This window comes from Coloeus monedula, assembly GCF_965178545.1.
Source record: "Coloeus monedula genome assembly, chromosome: Z".
Lineage (NCBI taxonomy): Eukaryota > Metazoa > Chordata > Aves > Passeriformes > Corvidae > Coloeus > Coloeus monedula.
Genome location: NC_138822.1, coordinates 42,247,110 through 42,269,458, shown reverse-complemented (window position 1 = coordinate 42,269,458; position 22,349 = coordinate 42,247,110). Strand labels below are relative to the sequence as shown.

Below are 22,349 nucleotides of genomic sequence, written 5' to 3'. Positions count from 1 at the left end.
CTAGCTCTCAGGATGGCTTCCAGGGTATTTCCAATACCCATGTTGTTCTTACAACGTTAAAATTTGAAGCTAATCAACTGAGAAAATACCTGGTCTGGGCAATTATTGGCAACTCTCCTTTTGTGGAAGCTTGTGGTTACTTCCAAGTCTTGTGGTTTGTTTGTAAGAATACACGTATAGCCAGTTGTAGTATACATTGAAGAGTTAGGTGCATGGCTAAGACTGATTGCAGTATTCGTTAATTCATTTCAAATTGGGCATCTACTCTAAAACACACTGTGCTTAAAATTTTTTGTTTGTAGGTAGGATTTTTGCCCATGGGAGCAGTGTAGTTGTCAGTATTTCAGGGCTGCATTAGCTAAGTGCTTTAGAACCACAGTGAATCAGTTTATTAGTAAGCAGATACATTAAAAAGCCCATCAGAATCTTCATTTACTTCTCATCCGTTTGTAGAAACCCAACACATTTCACGTAGCCTTGGCTTCGCAACTTCTCTTCTGGTTGCAGATAAGCCAGTGGAGGAAGTAACTCCACCCTGCTGGAGTTTATGGACTTGCCACATCCCAGGACATATCCATCAAATAAACCTTAATCAAAACAAGTTCAGTAGTGTTTCTCCACCATTCCAAATAATTTTGATGGAAATCTGTTATCAAGCCATTGCACAAGTGAAAGAACTGGCAGCTGGGGATGGGCATAGCAGCAGCTAGGGTGGTCTGGAACCAACACAGTTGAAAGCAGAAGACAACTGACATTAGGTGGCACTTTTGGTGTTTTAATTTAAGGTTGCTGCCTAATGAAGTAATTTAAAAATAAATAAATTACATGTTTAATAAGCTGTAGAATGTTTGAAGCTTATGCGTGCAATGCTGCACTTCTCTGATGATGAGGGAATTTGTTTAAACTCCAGCTTTCATGAGGGTTAAAAAAAAATGTTAAATAGCCAATTCTTTTGGTACGAGGAAGATTTGAAAGTATAAGTCTTCATTGTGACAGTAAATTAACTGTCATAAGCCAAATAATAAATTTTCAGTATTACGGGAACAGTTAGAGTAGTAGTATGTGAAAAATGTGTGTGCTGCTGGTATGTCTTTAAATATTAATTGTATTCTAGTTATCTTTTCTTTTTATGTAGTGACCTGTATTCACTTACATATTCCCTCAGCATTTTGAAATAGTGACTCAGCTCAGCAACCAGTTGTTCAAAAAATCAGACTATCACCCCACCCCTTCTATTGCAATGCAAAAATCCATTCTTGTGCTTCATAAGGAGAAAATGTCTTTGGTTTTGTCTTTGTAGTACCATGGATGTAGAGGTGTAGTGTTTTGCAATTAATACAAAAGTTATGATAATGTATTGAGCTTATGTGTGTTGATTTGCTCCCACTGCTATTTTAGGAAGATGGCACCTAACTGAAAAGAGACATTTAATTTCTGCAACAGATCAAAAGTCTTCAGACAATGATATCAAAGAGTGCATAAAATGGAAAGGAAAGGCCCTGATGTCAATTCCAATGATGGGAGTTCTTACTTAAAGAAAATAGAGTTTTTTGAAATTCTTACTTTATTTTAGAGGTTATGTAAATTTTAAAGGAAACTCACCCCATCTTTAGTGATTTTCAAATATCTTGAAGGCAACTTTGTGTTGCTGCTGCTGGCAAAACTTTACGTTTGATTTTCAGAAAAATGTTTAATTCCCCTGAACTTGATAGCAGAACATGAAGTTACATATCTTCATAGGGTAACAGGAAGTGTAACTGGCTGTAGAACTGTCAGTGGCAGAAAATACGTGTTCCTTTGCTTCAGAACAACAGTGCAAAACTTGATTTAAATCTGAGTTCCAGCACAAGTAATGTTTCAGCAGAAGTGTCTATGTTAAAATAGAATATAAAGAACCCCCCAAAAAACAGAAAAAGAAACCAAACAGAAAAAACACAAATCAAAATCAAAACTGTTTCTTTTCTATCTAAGAAAAATTTCATTGACTGCTGTATACTCACAGCGTTAAAATAGCAATAATAAAAGACTTTAAATTGTGCAACAAATAACTGGGATATTTTCATTTAAATAAATTGATACAATAATACATTCCTTCATTAAGTTTTATTATTTTAAGTTAGAAGAAAAAGTGGTAGGGGCTAAATATTATTGGAAAACAAAAAAAAAAAAGCAGGGTATTTTCTAAATGGCTTTTGTTAGCCTGTAGATTCTGACTGTCACAAAGGTTTTCTTTTTAGGGGATTTAGTGCATCCTTCTGATTTTCTGTGAGATACTCCTCCTGGTTTTGACACTAATTCCTTGATTATGGGTTTGAATGTGTAAGTCAGGACAGTTCTTAGAGAGCCCAACTCTCTTTAATCTGCTAAGTGAAGAAATCTGGGGAATGAAGTAATACTCCATAAGGATACATAAGGACTCTTTTGTGGACTGTGTAGACTTTTTTAAGGGGCTATGGGTGAAATGAATGAAAAGATACTGACCTGAGTTTAGTTACTGAGTGAGCAGAACTTGAGCATAAAGAATGAGGATGAGGAAAAGGTAAGTATTTTTAAGAATAAAGTAATGTTTCTGAAATTTAGGACAGAAAAAACCCACGAAACCTCACCTGCTTGTTTATTGATTTCTTGAAACACAAATGAGATGTAACAATCAAACAGTATCTATCCCTTTGCTTTATCACCTTTCTGAAACCAGCCAGATGTGCATTACCAGATACATTAGTAACATGTCCACTGTGCAGAGGTGCAGTAACCAGGCTCACCTTGGAGACTACAGCTAAAGCTGGCAAACGAATGCACAAGACAACTGTGTAAATGGGCCACCTGCCAATTTATTCAGTTAAAATTCTCTTGCTCGTATGAATACCACTGCAGCACGTAATGACTGGCAATGCTTCTTTACATCCTTCCAAAATTTCATCACAAAATAAAACAAATTCTTCTGTGGGTGGGAGGGAATAAGAATCTAGTTCAGGGTCTGTCACTTCTTACTTTGATGGTTATGGATTTCATTCAGTTACATCGGTTTTTTTCCTTTTCCACCAACAAATTGGTGGTGAGCTTGTTCCTGCTGCTTTTTGTGTAAAAAAAGTCTGAGGGCAGATCCAGTGCTCAGACTCTTGAGCCTTTTTATCACTGCCAGAAACTAATCAGCATTCTCAGAAAATATTTTCACAGTCGTACCTTCTGGCTTATTTGAGATCTATTGTTCATTATACATATATATAAATATATATGTAAAAAATATATATATTATATATATAACTTTCTCACATTGGTATTTGCTATTGGATTGATACTCCATTAATAAAGGCACAGTGAATGAAATTCGATAATAAAATTTTATAATTGAGCCAATAATAATTTGGCGCCTCCCCAAAGCTAACAAAGTAATTCTTCTGTATTATTACTGTAAGGTAGAATTTAAACTTCCTTGTTTCTGTCATTGTTCAGCATAACTTCTTCTGACTGTTTTACTAAAAGTAATTCAGAACATCTAGAAGAAGTCTGATTATTTCTTGTGTGGCTTTATTTAAAAACAGTGCCTTCACTAATTACTACAGGGAAAAGAGCATGTTCAGAAGTTGGTGACACTTCATCATCATGTAATAAATTACAAAGACCATTGTTCTCATCCCCGAAAGTGAATGAGGGAATCCCTAGGATAGTTTATCTAGTGGCTAGCTGTAGGTCATTTTTCTGCTGTGAACTAGCCAAATGTCAAAGAATTTGGTTTCCTGCAGCAGTCTTTCTGCTAGATGTCCACCCACTTGTGACAGCTGATTAAAACCTTCAGTACACTGGTGCTTTATGGTTGAAACTCACCATTTACCAATAAGCAGAGTAGTTTTATGTTGTAGTTACTGAACCTTTACAAGCATTTTTACAGTATTTTTGGCTTATTTGCTAGCCCGCTGGAATGTGTTTCATGTACTGCAGACTTATCAACCTAATTAGAAGTTTCAGTGTGAATGCAGGACTTCAGGTGCCAGAGATCCCACTAATAATTTGTGCTGCCTTCTGATAACAAGATCTGGAGAATGTTTTAATTGTCAGTGGTTGGGGTTTTCCTTTTTTAATTTAGTCTTAAAACAGTGCTCTTTATCCTCCTGTCATTTTATAACTGGTAATGAACGGTCTATTCTATAGTAGTCCATTCTTCTTTGGAAGGTTTATGTTAGCTTATCCAGGTGTGTATACGTAGGCACTACAGAATGAATATCAAGAAATATGTTACATACTCAAAGCAATTGTATATTTCTCACACTTTGTAAATACTATGTCTCTAAATTTCCTAGAATTATGTAATTGACAACTTCAGTGAATTTACATAGGTGAAAGAAAGCCGAGCAAAGTTGTATGGGAAAAAAACCCATAATAATTATGCTACTTTTCTTGTAGAATTAGCTTGCAGCTACATAAGTGGGGATGGAATACATTTTTATATTTTGTGCCCTCTTTTCTGCCGATAATGCTTTTTTTTTTTTTTTCTGTTGTATTTCTCCCTATCCCACAGCCCATTTCCTTCCCTAGTTTTCCTTTCTCTTTTCCTCAGTGGGATGATAGTGTCACTGTCTAGCATTCCTGTTGTTTCTCCCTGTTTATAGCTATCTTAATGACTTGGACCGCATAGCAGATTCCACCTATCTGCCAACTCAGCAGGATGTGCTCAGAGTTCGAGTCCCAACAACAGGAATCATTGAATATCCATTTGACTTACAAAGCGTCATTTTCAGGTAGGAAAAAAAGTTTTAGCACCCACTTGCTTTGTTTCTTTTGTTTCCTTTTGCATTGGTAATGCCACTTATAGGATATTGTTTTTAAGTGCATAAAAAGCTATTATTCTATTTCTAAAATTTGAGCTTGGTCAATTTATCTTCATGTAATTGTCCACATATATTAAGGAACTCATGTTAGAGATGTCAGAAGGATCAAAGGCAATTAGGTTTGTTATTTTTGAGAATAGTTTTTACTGATAGAAATCTGCAATTCATCTTTTCAATAATATATATCAAAGTTTCACTGTGAGTAATAATCTGAAAATACAACCATATATGTCCTTATCATTCATGTAAATTATGGAATAAAAGGTTACCATTTGTGTAGTTGATTTTATAGAGAAATTACTTTCCTTTAAGAGAGGAATCAACCTACTTTAGTGCAAGTACAGTTGTTTAAAAAATAACTACGGAATTTTAATTACAAGTTAGACACCTGTGTTTACACGGAGACATGAGATTAAGTTAGGAATACACTGCAAGCAAGCTTGAGTTTTGATTTTGGCTACCAAAAACTTCAGTAGACACATATTCTATTTGTCTGCTTAAAATGGGGCAGCTTTAACAAGTTGTAGATTTTGATTCTGTTAATTTGGGGGGGGGGAAAGACGGTCCACCGTCTGTTTTGTTCACATCTGTTTTGCTGAATACACAGGGCATACATTGCCAGCTCATTGCTCATGAGACCTTTATATCTCATAACTCTGAGGGGTTTGAGACTCACAACAGTTCAAATACAGAAAACAAATCAGACTTAAAGCAAACATGATCAACTGTCTCCTTGCAGCAGATTTTATTAAATATCAGTGGGAAAAAAAACATTAAGAAAAACGAACCAACTATGTTTTTAACTAAACTCATGAATTTTGACATGGTGTGTGTGATTGGGTGTTTATCTGTTAATGTGTTCATGGAGTTGATGTGGTTGTTAATTTTGCAGAATGGTGGATGTAGGAGGCCAGCGATCAGAAAGAAGAAAATGGATACATTGCTTTGAAAATGTCACATCCATCATGTTCCTAGTAGCTCTTAGTGAATATGATCAAGTGCTTGTGGAGTCAGATAATGAGGTAAGCAATTGTCAACAAAACCCACGACTTCAAAAAAAAGTTTTACCAGTCCAGTCCCAGGTGTTTTCTAAATGCATCTACAATCAGTCATGCACAACTGGCACTCAAAGGAGTGAGAAGCACTTTAGGGATCAAAGGGGAGGAAGGGTTCAATCTTCAAGTAGGGCAACGCTGCCCCGCTCCATGAAGGATTCAAAGAAGTCTCTGTTTTGTGTTGAAGAGGAATATGGTTGAATGGAGAGAAATGTTTGCATAATTACTGTTATGAGCAGAGGCACAATAATAGGTGGTGTAAATGAAAACAAAATGTATAGATTCCTAAGGAACAGACCCTGAAGTAGTAAACTCCATTCTTTTGACTTAAAGCCCAAGGTGTATACTGTAGTTTTCTGTCAGAAAGTAAGAGAAGTAAGCAAGTGGGTGGGCTGAGGGTGGAAAGCACACTATCCATTATTTTGAATGCAGACTAAGGACAATTTTTTTATGTTGAGGGCTATTTTAAGTTACTCATCAAACTTTTATGATTTTTACTTATTAGCACTTTCCCATGCAAATCTTTAACCACATATTTTAAAAAGTTATGTGAAAAAAGGAGAACATTTAAAATGGCTGCATTGTTTAAGACCATGGTTGACATAAAGTAAAACAGATATCCCTGGACAATCACATTTTATATGTTGAACTTTCTTTGGGATTAATTTTTTTAAAAAGCCTGGGAGCTCCAGAAACTTTTACATTTGTAGTATTTTCATGAAACAAAATTATTTTTATGTTAATTGTATAATCATCTGTGTCATTCAAAGCTGAACTTCCAGAAATTATGATGTAGCCTGCACCAACTTCATCTCCTGTAAATTTGGAAGCTAGGCATGTGTAGTTAAAAAAGAGAAATTGTCAGACTTGGCTTGATTCAAGGTTCTATCTTTTTCTGTTTGCATTATTCTTTTGTAGCCACAAAGTCAACGCACAAATACTTAGCATTTAAATTATACAAATCAAAGCAAAATGTATTGGAAATTGCATAGAGAAAAATTATTTATGATAGTTTCCAAATACTATTCTGTCTATCCAAAATAAGCTTCATGGAGGTCAAAACCTTCTTGTAGGTGGTTTTTACACCTTGCTACTGAATTATTTATGTTTCTTTTTAACAACAGAGGAAAACTTTGAACATTTTTGACTTTCAGTTTGAAATATATTCATGACTTTAATTCAGACCAGTTTTTGTTTTCAAGTCATAACGTACATAGCCTAATAGGCCTTCCAGCACACTTAGGCCTGTGTTACTCTAACGCTGGAAAGGATCCAGTCAGTCACAGAGCTGAGTACCGATCTGGGCAGCCTAAGTTTTGGCTTTCAGTAAACCTGTAGCCTGTCTTTCTAGGTTTTGTTGGTATGCCAGGACACTGCCTTCTTCCCTTCTTTTTCTCTCCCCTGTATTTCTAAACACTGCAGTCCCAGAATTAATATTAATTAATGTGTTTATTTATTCCACATAAAGCAAAGCATAGTTTGTCTGAATGTGGGTGTGGCAGAAATATGGATTTAAATGTGTTTGTTGACACCTTGAATTAAGAAATTTAGCCCACAAAGATATTTTTGTTCTTCACTAACGTGTGACAACCTCAAGAGGGAAGACAGTGATTTAACTCAAAGACTTTGGTAACCAGCCAAGAGATACTTTTCACACTTAGCTTTAAATTGTGGAACAGTATTGAAATTTTAGCACCAAAGTGAAGGGAGTGTGTGCAAATGCTCTACTTTCTTATTATGTATGCCATCAGTGTGATACTAGGATAGAATCTAATCCTTCTTTGGTCTGTGTGCCTCATACGGAAATTAAAATATCTGACTTGACAATTTACAGTGTTCTGCTATTTTCCCTTTCATTGCTTTCATGGCCTGATTAAACTATGATTTTTGTAAGGTGGCCTACTTTCTTTTTCTAATTAGTCCACTGCATATTGCCTGAAGTCTCTTTTCCTGAGTACATTTTTACAAAGAAAACTGTAATGTTTAATAATTTTTGTCATCCTTTTTAGTTAATACAGTTTTTCATTAATATGATTTTCATGAGTAAATAGAAATCTTTAAAGTACTATTTCTATTGGGGGGGGAGGGTTGTATGACCTTCCTCACTATGTAAGTGGTCTAGAGCCCTGAAGACTTTTGATTTTTATTTCAAAATGTAGTGCCTCATGGATGGTCAGCTGTAAATCCATTTCTTTCCTTGTTTACCTTATTCAAGGGAAATGCATTTGGATTATAAATTGGATGGGGTTACTCTTAGTTGGGAGCCTTTGTTAGTGTCTTGCACTGGATATAAGTGAGGTGGAGCTGGGGACTCTTTCTATTTTCATGCCCTTGAAGGAGTTATGAATTCAAAGTTCTGAGGAATATAACTCCTGTGTAAGGGGACCCACATAGAAAATACGACAAGAGTTCAGACTGCCTGTTATTCAGAGACATTGCAGGATGACTTCTAAATGACACATCCATGAAATTGCACTCCCATGACAAATATCTGAAGAGTAGGGAGCTTCAGTCCTGAAGATAAGCATGCCTGGCTGTCCAACTGTATTTTAGCTGTGATTTCTCTAACAGGCAATACTCAGACCCAATGGCATCTCTTTTTTACGTGTGTGTCTAGATTGCGCATAATTTGATTTTGGTGCATAAATACAAAATGGGAAGAGTCAGTAAGGATGGTATATTTTAACACACCCTGCAAAAATTTCAGTTGATGTAGAGTCATGAAATGTTTCTTTCTTCCAACATACACAAAGGAGAGAGAGCTAACTGTTCCCAATTCCGCCCTTAATAAAATAGAAAGTCTGTCTAGTTTCATTGTTGAAAAGGAGGACAAAATTTGAACCAGAGGACATAATATACTAATTACATTAATAGTACGGTAAATTAAGTAAATATTTCATCAGTCTGATGTGATGTGACAAAGGAGAACATGTTATAAATTGAATTATTAGATGTTTGACCTTTCAGTTTTTCAGGAAACTCCAATAGGATTAGAAGCGAGATAAAAAAAGAAGGAATCATCATATTGTGCCTTGTAGGTCACGCTCTGGCTCTGAATTATGCCAGCAAATTTGGAGAAATTGGCAGTTTTATCAAACAGCACAGTTAAGAACTTTTTCCATGTTAAACTTACTTTTTTAAATAAAGTATTTTTTTTCTAGATTAAATAAAGGAATTTTTTTTCTAGATTTCCATGATATTCTGCATTTGAATGTGTGTTAGAGGTAGCTCCTTTCAACATGTAAAATCTCAGAGTCTCAGGGCAATAATTAGAAAAATGAGTTCCAGCTTTGTAAGAGAACTAGTAATCACTTGCAGTTACGGAAGAACTAGAGACATAGAAGTATATCTGTAAAATAAAGTTCCATAAAAAAGAGGGTTTCATTGTCTTTATACAGCTAGTTAAGTATTTAGAAACAGCAGAATAGAGATCAGTGTTTATCGAAGGTTGTACATCTTTATTAGTGCACTAAAAGTCTTAAGGTATATAAAATTTCGTATAGTTGGTATAGCTCTGTGGTGGTTATATGTATGTTTTTGTTTTTCTAGTGTTCTCAGAGCAGAACCAGAAAGACACAATACAATTTCCTCAGTTCAGCTAAATGAATGAATGAATAGGCTAAATGAAAATTAGAAATTTTCTAAACTATCAAAAATAAATGTTTTCAGAGGCTGCAAAGCAACATTCTATGATTCTGTGTCTTCAAGCTGTATCTAATACTGCCTTTACTTCCTGCCTGGCCTCCTTTCAGACATATTAAGATGTTTTCTAGGATCTGTCTCTTCAGAGAGCTTGGCAAATGCTGTATTGCTCAATGGACATTTAAAAAAAAATATGCTGCAAAGATATTTCCCCATCTTCTTGTCCACTGGCTTTCACTTCCTTGCAATATGGAACCAAATGGTTTGTGTGCTTTAAGAACCTGCATCAAGTAAGCTGGTATGATAACCAGATTGAATCTTTTTTTTTCCAATCCTGATCAGTCACTTCTGAAATATTCCAACACAGATTTTTGCATGAGGTACATTTCTCTTCATTCTGAACTGAGTTCCTCAGAAACTTGTCTAAAGCTGCTCCATTGCTGCAGTGTGACGTACAGTGGCATAGCAGCCAGATGTGTGAAGACTGCTGTTTGCACTGTTGAGAATTCTGCTGCTGTACCTTTATGCTCTCTCATTCTCATTCAGCATCCCCTTGTCTGACAGCTTTTTACCCTGAGTTTACAGGCTTCTAAAGCAGTAGCTGTTATTTACAAAGTAAGCTGTGGTCCCCATTAAGTCTTCCAGGTTTCGGAAATGTAGAATAGCAGGTTCATTTACCACTACCAGATGTTTGCATGGCACTAGCAGTAAAAAGGCATAATTTTGTAATTTGAGATGTGAACAGAACCAGGAGGTCTGGAGCTGGCTTGAGCAACATTTCCAATAGCCACTGCACAAATCTTTCAGGAATTCAAGGGGTCTCAGACAAGTGCAACAGGATAGACGATGGGAAGGAGGGACATCTGACTGAGTCTCTTATGGAAGCAGCATGGAGCTAAATGCTTCAGGAAGAAAGCTGTTCTTAAAAATGTTTTGTCTGAAACATTGCCAACAGGGGATGATTAAAGTGACTTAATAGTCTGTAAATACAGTGGCCATCAGTAAAACTGTTTTTGACTTGGTGTTCCTATATCATGAGAGCTGAAAGCAGAACTGTTCGTTTAGAGAGGTAGGATCTAGATCCTGAAGAGAAATGTTCAAAGCTTGACTGAACACAGCCATGAGTAAAATGGTACAATGACAAAAGTTTTTCCTGCTGGGAGCAAGGAGTTATACCTGATGACTTCCACATAAAGATCCACTCCAATGTAAATTCCTCTTTTATTCTAGAAAAAACTTAGTGTTTTCTAGACATGTGAAAAGTGGGTTTTTTTCTTTTTCCTTGGGGAGCATCTTTGAAGTCATGCCATAGGTTTTACCATAGCTTCTTTAATACCCATGAAGAACCCTACTTTATTTGACAGTAGATATCTGCATTAATGTAGTTACCTTCACAGTACTTAATTTACACTGAAGACCTGTCTTGCAGTTTTATCAGATGAAGGCAAACCAGGATATTAGGAAAATTAGGGCTTCAGTATCTCAGCCACAACTGCAGATTGAAACTGAACGAACTTCGTAGCGTGGTTTTCTGCAATGTTTTTGTGCTTCAAGTAACTGAATAAAGGGACAGTTCTTTTGATTGATGGAAAATTTTGTTATTTGTAGATTGTCACACATAGAAGGGATCAATGTTGCTTGGTTTGTTAACAAATATTCCAGTTAAAATCTAATTTATTAAAATTACATTAAAATAATTACATGAAACCCAGGATAGGTATTTTTATTGTTAGCTCATTTGCATTTATACAGGTATGGTGATGCAGGCACGCATGCTTACATTTTGAATCTGAACAAAAGTACATCTGCAAAACAGATGAGCCTAGATGGAAGTTGTGTAGTGTTCATTTGTGTAATACATTAACAGGTAATAAACTGGTACAGTGTTCCAGTCACACTTTGTTTTGTTGTGGGCAAAATAAGAAATGGCACGAGGCTGCACAGTTCTGAGTATGTTTACTCTTCGCAGAGGCAATTATCTGAACAACACATTTCATTTTTTCATCAGAACTCTCATGCTGTTCACATCTGGGCATGCTTCCACTTCTCTTCCAGCACTCGGTGTTCCTTATTCACAGGTTAGTCATACATGGCTTAGCATGATGGCTGAAAGAAAACAATTCTGGGATCAGAGCACTTCTCTCTTTCTACACCATAAATAAATGTAATGCTTCAGTTGGCTGGTTTTTTCATCAACAACCAACAATCCAGAACAATTGAGCATATGGCAGAGGAATAATATAAACTCCCAGTTAGAATTAAAATCCTCAAATAGTCTTCATACTTATTTATTTAATTATTTTTCTCCATGGGAAATCAAATCTCCTGAACTGATTGTTTATTTAGATACTTGAGAAAATAACACATTAACTACCTGTGACAGACCTCATTGCTGGATGTATTGTATCTGTTCATACCTGTCCACACAAATGCATATTTATTTTTGGTTTGTGGATGAAAAACCTTTTGAATGTAAACTGTCAGTGCTGGGAAAGATTTGCATTAGGAAGAGTCAGAGACTCTCTCTCTTTTATTAAAGTGTGTGGTTCCTAATGAAAATGGGGGACTGAATGATCGTGAAACAGCATACAGAGGCTGCCAGAAATGCTGCTGGTAAATGTTCCTACATTTATAATCGATAGCGGATTCTGGCATTCATGTTTTGTCATGAAAAATAATTTAAGAGCTATTTTGCATTTAAAAAATACTTGACAGCAATACTTGAACCACATTTTATGACTACTTTATAGACCGTTTTTTGTTTGGACAGTATTTTTGTATTTTGATGGTTGTTGAACATGTTGATTTGATGGATTTCAGCTGCCACTTGCTTCATCTGTGTCTCTGCTAGGTATATAAAATTGCCATGTATTTGCAAGTGCAGTGTTGCAAAATCAGTTTGTTGGAGAGTTGAGAGTTCTTCTTCCAGGTGATGTAAAAATACAGTTTTCACCTACAGAGATGTCTTCCCAGTCATCTACCAGAAGCTGTTTTTTTCAGGCTAGTTTACAGAATGCTTGAAGACAGTGAACAAAACAAAGGAATTATTCCTGAGCTCTGTTTGAAATGGCCTCTCATGGCACTTGTGTTACTCATCAAAATATTTGTATTGCAGTTTTTACTTAGGTGACTAGTCATACCAGTAGGGCTACAAGATTGTGCTTCATACTGGTGGCAAAAATGTGAAGCACTTCCAATTTTGATACTGAATTTACTTTTTTACATAGTGGAGGACTCTGCACTTACCTCCCACTTCCTGATTTCCTCTAATGTTTCCCTGCTTTTGCGTAGCAGCTTTATTAAATTTTTAGCCAGGAAATACACTGTAGGTCCTTCTGTACAGCTTGACATTGCTTCTATGAAAATAACTGCCGGAAGTCTTGGATAATGGAGACATTCCTAGTTAATACAGAGTTGTACATAATAAACATTCACAATAAAAGGTTTTGTCAACCAGAATAATAGAGTCCATTACAGTGACACTAACCTTCTGAAATATTAACCTGTGCTTTTTCTGAAGCTCTCTTGCGTCAGTATCTCATTTTCTACAGTTACCATCTCTGAATTCCCTCTGACTCAAATAAGCATTTTTGCCAGCATACACAAGTTGTTCACTGAAAAATGTGTCGTTTACCTCCTCCTCACCTTCTCTCTCACTGCATTCCAATAAAATGTAGTTCCTCAGAATCTGCGAAATCCTAATTTTTTTTTAACAGACGCTACTTAAATTGCTAACAATTTCTTAAGAGAAAAACAATTGCTGCATTTTTCGTTCAGTATGTGAGATACAGTACGCCCACTAGATGCCACTCTAGATAATCATAAAGACAATAACGGGTGAAGCTCCACTAATGCTTCTCTGTTGTTTCAGATTAATATTGTACTTAGTGTTTTCTGTCAAAGCACTGTTTGTTAGCTGGGAAATGCTGCTTTCCCTTCACTGGGGTGCCAGGTGATACAGCTCTTAAATGCTGTTTTAGCACTCTTGCAGGTATTCTTCAGGATCTGACAATCGAGTGCTTATAAATTATTTAAATTTTGTTATTTCTCTAATTGCAGGAGTAATTGCATTTTTCCAGAGCAACAGATAGCAAAGAGAATTTCAATATTTACATCTAAACTAGAAATACATCATTTTAACAAGAAAACTGAAAGTATACATATAAAAATAAAATTGGAAGGAAGTGTAATCCTTTTTAAGCCATTAAAACTTACTGAAGAGTAAGTTTGCATTTGGATAAAATATGGGAAAACTTGGTTTATAAGTCTGCTTGTATTTGTGTTAATGTTTAAGGGTAGTACAGAAATTTTCCAGCGTAGAATCTGTTATATAAGGTACATAGTATAAAGAAATATCATTTTATTTTTGTTTCATAAAAACATGTATGTAATCATAAAATTGGACAGTCATGTGATTAATTAGTAAGTACAGTGTTTTTTCTTGATACTTATTTAAATATTAGAATAACTTGGTCCAGGACTATGTATCCTGTTTATAGTTAACAAATTCACTATTGGAGTATGTCTGCTGTATTTCTTACTTTGTTTCATAATGATATTTTTACATTGGACTGGCAACTCACTCACATTGTATGGAAGATGGAAAATTTTATGCTGGCATCTGTATATATCCTAATAAGAAAAATAGAGGAACAGCTGGTGATATCAGTATGTTTTTATGCAATTTGGGACTCATTGCAGACAAAAGCAGAGCAAGGAGGTTGCCCAGGCCAGCAGATCTTCAGGCATGGTGAAAACAGTAATCCTGCTGCTTATTTTCCATGTGCAGAGCCGGGGGGGCTATGATGAGCTGTTGCTGCTGCTGTTGAAGGCTGGCTTCACTGCTGACAATGGCTGTCAGCTTCTGAGAAAGCCTTGAGCCAGATCCAGCTGCACGTTTCTATATATTACTTATTCAAGTTTTCTACCTGCAGCATTTTTTGTTGAAGCTGAAACAAGATTTTTCTGGAAGGAATTTGGTGAGATGGAGCTGCTCATAAAAGGAGATTAAGTACTTGAACAAACTGTTAAATGCTGTCTGCTCTCCATTGTTGCTGGTTTTTTGGCTTTTTTTTTTGAAGAGCCACACTGTCTTGCTTGGTTTGGCAAAGCTTCCTTCATGTTGCATCTGACAGAAGGTCAGATCCCCAATGCTGGACTCTTTCTATACTCCTTGTAATCCTATCCCTACTTCCAGTAAAAATACTATAACATGAAACTGGTTTTTACACAGGAAGTAGTGCATCCTGTTAATGAAAACTTTTTTTCAGAACAGTAGTTCAACCATGTCATCTTGTGATTAATCAAACTGATTAAAAATATTATGGCACTAACGTTGCACATATATTTAATAAAGGAAAAGAGTGAGCATGCAAAGGAGTGAGCTATCATTAGAAACAGAAAACCATTTTAAGACAAATTTTAGAGGATAATAAGCAATATTGTTAGAGGAGTTAACTCTGGCATAAAAATTGTTTTTATCATCTGCTGTGATATTCATAAAGTTGACTTGCTCTTAAAAATTGGATAAACAGAGATGAAAGACAGCAGAAGGTTAAGCAGAGATTGATTAGTCAAAAAATTAATCACTTAAAATTTTTTTGTTAATCAATGAATCATAGTAAAATAAAATAATGAAGCAATTTTAGCATTTTAATCTGTAACGGCAAACTGAGGACCTGTATTTCTTTATACAGCCAGATAAAATTTACTTGAAAATCTCTAGGCCATCTTTCAATTCCTGCAAAATATCTGCAGACCACACATCTGAATGACAGGATATCAATATGTCAGTTCACTGTCCTTAACTCACAGTTTGCTTCAATTTCTCTTTGAAATAATTTGCAAAGGGTTTATAAATGGGATTTCATGGTCACATAATCTGTTGGGAGAACCATGAAAGACCCAGATCCAATGTCCTGTGAAGACAGTGTGAGAGACCTGAGCATGTTTAGTCTCATGAAGAAGACACTGATACTTGCCAACAAGTATTTCTGGAGTTGCAGGTGTGCCATGGAGCTGAACTTATTGAGGTGGACCATAAAACAGATACAACTATACTAGGTAGTTCCCATTGCCTTTCCTTAAGGTCTTGTTCAGAGAAGAAGTCTTCATAAATGTTGAGAAGAAAATACCATCATATTAACAATTAGTCTAAGGACTTAGGTTTTATGCTCAGCTATGTTGACATTAGAGCTTCTTTCCTTTCAGAATGAAATCCTGGCACTATTGAAATCAATATGAGTCATGAGATCTGACTGCATGAAAGCAAATGTTTTACTACTCCATATTAGTTTCTAAATATATAAATTCAGCTATTTACTTTCATGCATTACAGAAATATGCAATAAAGTTTAACAGACCAAATCATCAACTTCGACTACAAAATTGAATTAGTTCACTATTTGTTTTTTGTTTTCCTTTGTTGTTTTATGCTTCGGGTTTTTTCAAGTTCCTATTCATGTTTATGTTGGCCTCTCTAAAATGCAAATTAACAGAAGTAAAGATACACTTACGGCAAAACTGTCTGAGTTATCTGACAGATTGTTGTATGTCTCAGCAACAGCAGAATCTGCAGGATTCACATTCTTGTCGTTCTCTGGAGCCCCATTTGGTGGTGAAACAGTCTTTTTTAGGGGCTGCAGCTCCAAATAATAATAATAAAAAGAGTAAGTTAGTTCCTATGTTTCAAACCATATTTTTTCTGACTCTGTATTAACCACATCATGTCAGCCTAACAGTTCAGAACTAATCGAATTGTAACATTAATCTACAATGACAAAAGAGCATTACAAATAGAATTGTAGGCCTCGCTGCTATTTCAGCTATAGTGCAAAGTCGTTTCAGGAGCAGCCTAGGAGTTAAAGGTAAATCCAGTGATGTTGTTACCAAAAATCAGTAAAAATGAAACTCCTTAGCCCCAGTGTAGCATTAAGAAGCAGGCATTCTTTATTTGGCCAGATGCAGGAGGGGTTAGTTCCTCCAAATACCGTGTATGTTGAGTACAGGACATTTTCTGTTTATGTACTGTATGTTACATACATATGCATTGATTGTCCCAGAATAAACATACATATGATAATAATTTCCTCAAAACCCTTGACATGTCATCCTCCTCCCTGCACGTGCATTCATTTGTCCTGGGGGTCTCTTTGGTGGTTCCTGGTAGTCAGTGACCCCCACAGTCATACCTGACTGCCTGATGAACTGGTAAAAGTTAGCATAACTGGGCTGGCTGGTTGCTTTCCAGTTTTTCTTCCTACATAATGAGCATTGTGTGTTTCCCTAGGCCTAGTGGGTTTTGAACAATAAGCATTGTATTAGCCCACCAGGTGCAAACAATTCCTCATCTGACAATGTTAGAAACAAGGTGAAAAATTTACAATTTTTTAAAATTCTATGTCATAAACCTTTGGTGTTGACAAAATGTTCTCAGGTTTCAAATTTACTTGCAATTATTTTTAAGCTGATCTCTCAGAATTGCTTAACTCCATATTCAAAATCTGGGAAAGGCATGTAAAATAAATACTGTTCTTAAACCTTGAATTGGTTGTCTTTCAGTGTTGTACTTGTCCCTACCATGAATCACTTGCATTTCAGTAACTACCAGTGTGTTGGCTGATTGTAGCTGTGCGTATTCGGACTTCGCAGATGTACCTGTTAGAACTTTCATGTTCATGACTAGTATTTTGAAGAATACTTACACTTAACTGGTTGAATTTGCAAAAGGAGAATGCCTGAATATTTAATTAACTGCTTGCTTATTACTTTAATTAATTGGATCTTGTATATTGGTAGGAAAGTGCAAAACAGGAAATGGATCCTTTCGCCAAATGAAGTAAAAGTGCATGAATTTATTTAAAAAAACAAAATTTCATGACCACCAAAATTCTGCTCTCTTTTTTTTTTCCAGAATCGAATGGAAGAAAGCAAAGCACTCTTTAGGACAATTATCACATATCCATGGTTCCAGAACTCTTCAGTTATTCTGTTCTTAAATAAAAAAGATCTATTAGAGGAGAAAATTATGTACTCCCATCTAGTTGATTATTTTCCAGAGTATGATGGTAAGTATAATGGCATCAGAGCTCATTCTCTGTTTACACTGTAGTAATGGCAAATTGTGCTAGTCTTGTCCAAATGCTAGACAGATAGATCCTTTGATATATTCCTAAAAAAAATATTTAAAAATTGTAAAATGTAATTGAACTTTCGTGAGATTTTTAGACTGCTAAGATTTCATTTTATACTGTAATTAGTTGTGGGTAGGATGCCAGAACCTTTATTGGGAAATTTTTGACTTCTAGATGAGTATTGTCATATTGGTAGTGAACCACATTCTGTCATTTTTCATAAGATAAGGGTGAGGGTTTGAATTGAAATACAAGTGTTAAATAGAAACATATTCCTCAATTGTACATATAGTCTTTCGTATTTTTGATGGTTTTAGGGTTTGATTTTGTATAAGATTGAATACCTAAGGGGAAGTGTCAGATGCTCTCTGTAACACTCAGAGAAACTAGTACCACCCCTTACACCCTTTTATTGGTATCTTTTAAAATTGTGTTTTAATTTTACATTAATTAGGTGAAGTTAATGTGCTTGTCCATAAAAAAAAATTGTGGGCTGTGTAAGCGTTTCTACTAAAACTGTACTTTCAGAAAGTTCTCATGAGGGGAGAAGCTAAGTATTTTGAGGTCACTGAGTGGAGGAGGCCTTGGTAACAGAGAAAAATCAAACTCGTATAATAAGAGATCTAAAGAACTAAATGTTCCTATTTTTTAAAAAGAAAATCGATCTTGTCCCACCAGGAAGGAATAGCTGATTGGGAAGCTGAGAAAAAGATTAAAACTCTCATGTTCAAATATGGAAAGTAGTAATAGGAAAAGTGTGCATTTTGTTTTCCGTTAAAGGGAAAGAGAACAGTAAAAAGCCTGAAGGATTAGATAATATTATTTATGAGTCAGTGTAAATTTAGTTTCATGGTGCTGTACAAAAGAGAACTGGGAGTTGAATAGAAACATGCTTGTTCTTTCTAATTTACTTCATGTAACAAGTTTCCTAGATGACATCCCAAAGGTGAGAAGACCCTACAGTCTGCTCTGTTACCTCCTTTCAAATGTTGACAAAGCCTGTGTAAAATGCTTGTCCAGAAAAAAGAAAAAGACAGAACTCAAACTTTGTTTCTCCTGTCTTTGCCATTGGTGAGGGGAAAAAACCATTATGGACTAGTAGGGATGTGGGAGTCAAGACCTGCAAATCTTCAAGAATATTTTGTTTCCTAATTCTGTAGATCTTGTAGGACCTAACTCCAGAGACAAAGTTAAAGTTTGATTTGATTACTTCTGGTGGCAGGTGGGTCTGTGGCTTGCAGAGGTCAGCATGTGGTCCCCTCTTCTGTCCCAGCACACTAGGGATGTGGGAAGTTGGAGATCTGAGGAAGGTATCAGAAATAGGTATTTTTCTGCTGGATCGCTTCTCTCATCCATTTTCCTGCAGAAGGGAGAAAGTAGCCTAGGTATGAGAGCTGCTGGCCAGGGTGGCAAATTGGACAGGTTAAATTAAGCTGAATTCTGCTGCACAGTGCATTTGTAAGAGCTTTGGAAGGGAGGCCGAGCCATGCTCCTAGGTCAGTGTATCACATGAGGACATGCTTTGCATGGTAGTACTGGAGAACTGACTCACAGGCTGGGAGAGGGAGAGAGGACAAACACAAAAAGAAGCTATAGTTGGGAGGAAAAGAAGAGAAAAATATTGATGTAGCATTTGTATGCAGATCTTCATTGTATCATACAGAGACATGTTGAAAACTGCTGATTAGGGAGAGCAGTGGGCAAGAATGCTACTAACTCATATGGTAGTTCTTTTCTAAGTCTCTTACTTATATCTGAACCACTTTGCAGTCTGGATTTACCATTACCTCATTCAATTTTTTTTCTAAGTTCCTGAGGTCATAAACATACTTTTCCATACTGGAACCTCAGTCAAATAAAAGTTGAAGTAACATAAAAGCAGAGGTGTGCAAATTTGGGTATATCTTTGAATAGCCCAATGGATTTTGAGAAAACACTGTGTGTAGCTACTGTGAAACTCTTTAACAAAATTCTAGGAAATGTTTAAAAAACTAAGTGATTTATTATAAGGAAATAATGTCTTTGGAAGCCCAGTACTCACATTTATTTGTACTATTGTGAGACTTGTTTATTGCTGCTCTTTATCTACAGAGTCTGGTTGACCAAGCTGAAAGCTAGAGCCAGTTGTGTTTTAGAAGCTGTAGAAGTGTTGGACAGCCCTCTGTCCTGCCTCAGAGAGCTTATGATCTGTTTACATCTCTGAATCTCAGAAAATGTGTCATCTGTGTGTGTATGTGCATGTACATAGATCTGTTCACATGCATACACCCGTGCACTGCAAAAGCTTATTCCCCCTCCACATGGATTTGCAGCACGCCAGAAAGTATGTGCTTTCTCTTCCATACATTCCCTTCCTAAATTTTATAGTTATGCAAATTGGAAGTGTTACAAATTTTAAGCTAGAAGTATTAAAAATAAGGTGTGTTATCCATTTATTGAAACATGTGGACAAGTGCTGGGCACCGAACTATTGATTCTAGAATTACTGAAGGACAGAGCTACACATAACAGCTGGGTGCTGCTATTTATATTGCTGTGTAACAACAGGACTAATGAAGAAAATAGGAGGAGGCGAAAGCACAGAAATGTGTGTTCTGTAGAAAACCACGTTTCACAAACAGGAGAGCATGGGAGCAATGACTTTTGGTGGCAGCACAGAATTCACCAGCCTGTGGCTTATGTTCTTGCTTCTGCACTGCTCTTTTGTCTGTAAACATGAATGAATCTTCACTGTTCCAGGCTGGAAGTAATTACTTTACCTTCTGTGATCTTTTAGGCTGAAAATATAGTTTGGTTAGATTGACTCTCCTTCTGAGAGTTACAACCTTAATTTAGATCTGATAGGATCATTAACATACATAATTTAGATATCAACTGATTGGTTAGAACATGAGCCTTTTGCAGGCAGCAGTTTTAGCTGGAGAGCAGCTGTGTATTTTATTATCACTTTAAGTAAATTAAGTTCTATTGATGACAGTGTCAGACCAGGTTCAGGATATAATTTCACTATGCTTTCTATTAAAATCCATATAAAACTAGTAAATCTTGCAGTGCTAAAATCAGTATAATGTAATATAGTAGGTTTAGACTGAACATTCACCATTTCTACAGACATTTTAAAGATTTAATTATATAGCTAATTTTTTTGTTTTCATTCTGTGCATTTATAAATCACCTGTTTAAACAGGTAGGTGATTTATCTTGGTGAAGAAAGAAGATAGTCAGCAGGAAAAAGCAGCTCCGACTTGGTGAACTTCGGAAATTTCCTTCCTTCTTTATTTTCAGTAGTTCCTACCACAAGGAATGCAGCCACTATATATTTTTGATGAGTAAAAGGTTCCCCATCTTCTCTTATGTGGGGACCACAGACTAAGCCTTTCTTATTTTCTTTTAAGGAGATTGATACATTAAATTTACGTTAAGAAAACTGAATTTCTCTTCTTGCAGGACCACAGCGGGATGCACAGGCAGCACGAGAGTTCATCCTGAAGATGTTCGTAGACCTGAATCCAGACAGTGACAAAATTATCTACTCTCACTTCACATGTGCTACAGACACAGAGAACATCCGCTTTGTCTTTGCTGCTGTCAAGGACACAATCCTACAGTTAAACCTAAAGGAGTACAACCTGGTCTAACTGTACCTGGGGCGTCCTCTGAAACCAACTTCCCGTGATTGAAGATACACAAGAGGGACTGTATTATAATCTGTGAAAACAATTTGCATAATACTAATTTATTGCCGGCCTGGACTCTGTGAACATCCACAGAGTTTGTAGTTAATATTATGATTTTATTTAAACTGTATGGAGGAAAACCAAAAGATGCTGAAGTACATTCACAGCACATTTCCTCATTTTTTTAGGCAAAACCTTGTGACGCAATGTGTTTCAAATTTGCAGTCGTACATTTACAAAGAATAGCAGTTTTTTGCTATTGAAGCAAAATCAAGCTGGTTTCCTCTTTCCCTAACCCTTTCTCTCCCCCTCCTTTCCTACTCCCCTTATCTTTTAAAAGGTACAATGGCCTTTTTTTTCCCCAGTTGCATTCCTGGGTGAAATATTTTCTGTTGAGAGATTTGGTCAGGAAAATACTATCATCACAGTTTAAGTCATCAGTCATTCTAATTTTACAGTATGTACTTTCTTTGAAGGATCAAAAAGTATTGATACTGTGATTTTTAAATTCTTTACATGGGTGTCTTCATTCTGTCTTCACTTCTGAGACTAGAATATTGGAATTGTGAAACAGAATTACAGTTGTCTGAGGATAATAAATTTAACCGTAGTTTTACAGTTAAGGAAGGTGCACAGAAGACAGTAATGAAGTAATTAAGACACAATCTGGGATGTACATGGAATATATTAGAATCTCTTTTTAATTGCCATGTGCCATTTTTTTTCTCTCTTCTTTTATTCACAAATGCCAAATAGAAAAGTCAGACACTACATTTTCCCCGGTGGCTACAGCCTGAAACAGTGTTTTTCTCACTTGTGTGGGGTGTTTTTTCTTAAGTTAGAGCTTTTTTAAGTATTCTTTTTCCACAGTCGAAAAATTGTTTTTATTGTACAAAATTCATGTTGCCAAATCTGGCTTATTATAAAACCAATGCGCTTGAAACATAAGATATTGAAATGCCAAATGGATGGGTTGGGAACTGACCTGACTGACTGAACTGCCAAATGATTGACACA

The 22,349-nt window shown here is 36.0% G+C and overlaps 1 protein-coding gene across 1 annotated transcript in view; it reads left to right on the top strand.

Annotated features, from left to right (window-relative positions):
- The window catches only part of LOC309585243 (guanine nucleotide-binding protein G(q) subunit alpha-like), a gene marked incomplete at its 5' end in the record, with an annotated part of 112,251 nt that extends 90,215 nt beyond the window's left edge, over positions 1–22,036 (top strand). Inside the window, 4 exons of the mRNA XM_082301862.1 lie at positions 4,608–4,736; positions 5,719–5,848; positions 17,436–17,589; positions 21,103–22,036. Coding sequence (XP_082157988.1) covers positions 4,608–4,736; positions 5,719–5,848; positions 17,436–17,589; positions 21,103–21,293 — 604 coding nt within the window. The 3' untranslated portion in view covers positions 21,294–22,036. The remainder of the gene's footprint in view (positions 1–4,607; positions 4,737–5,718; positions 5,849–17,435; positions 17,590–21,102) is intronic.
- Positions 22,037–22,349: the final 313 nt, after the last annotated feature.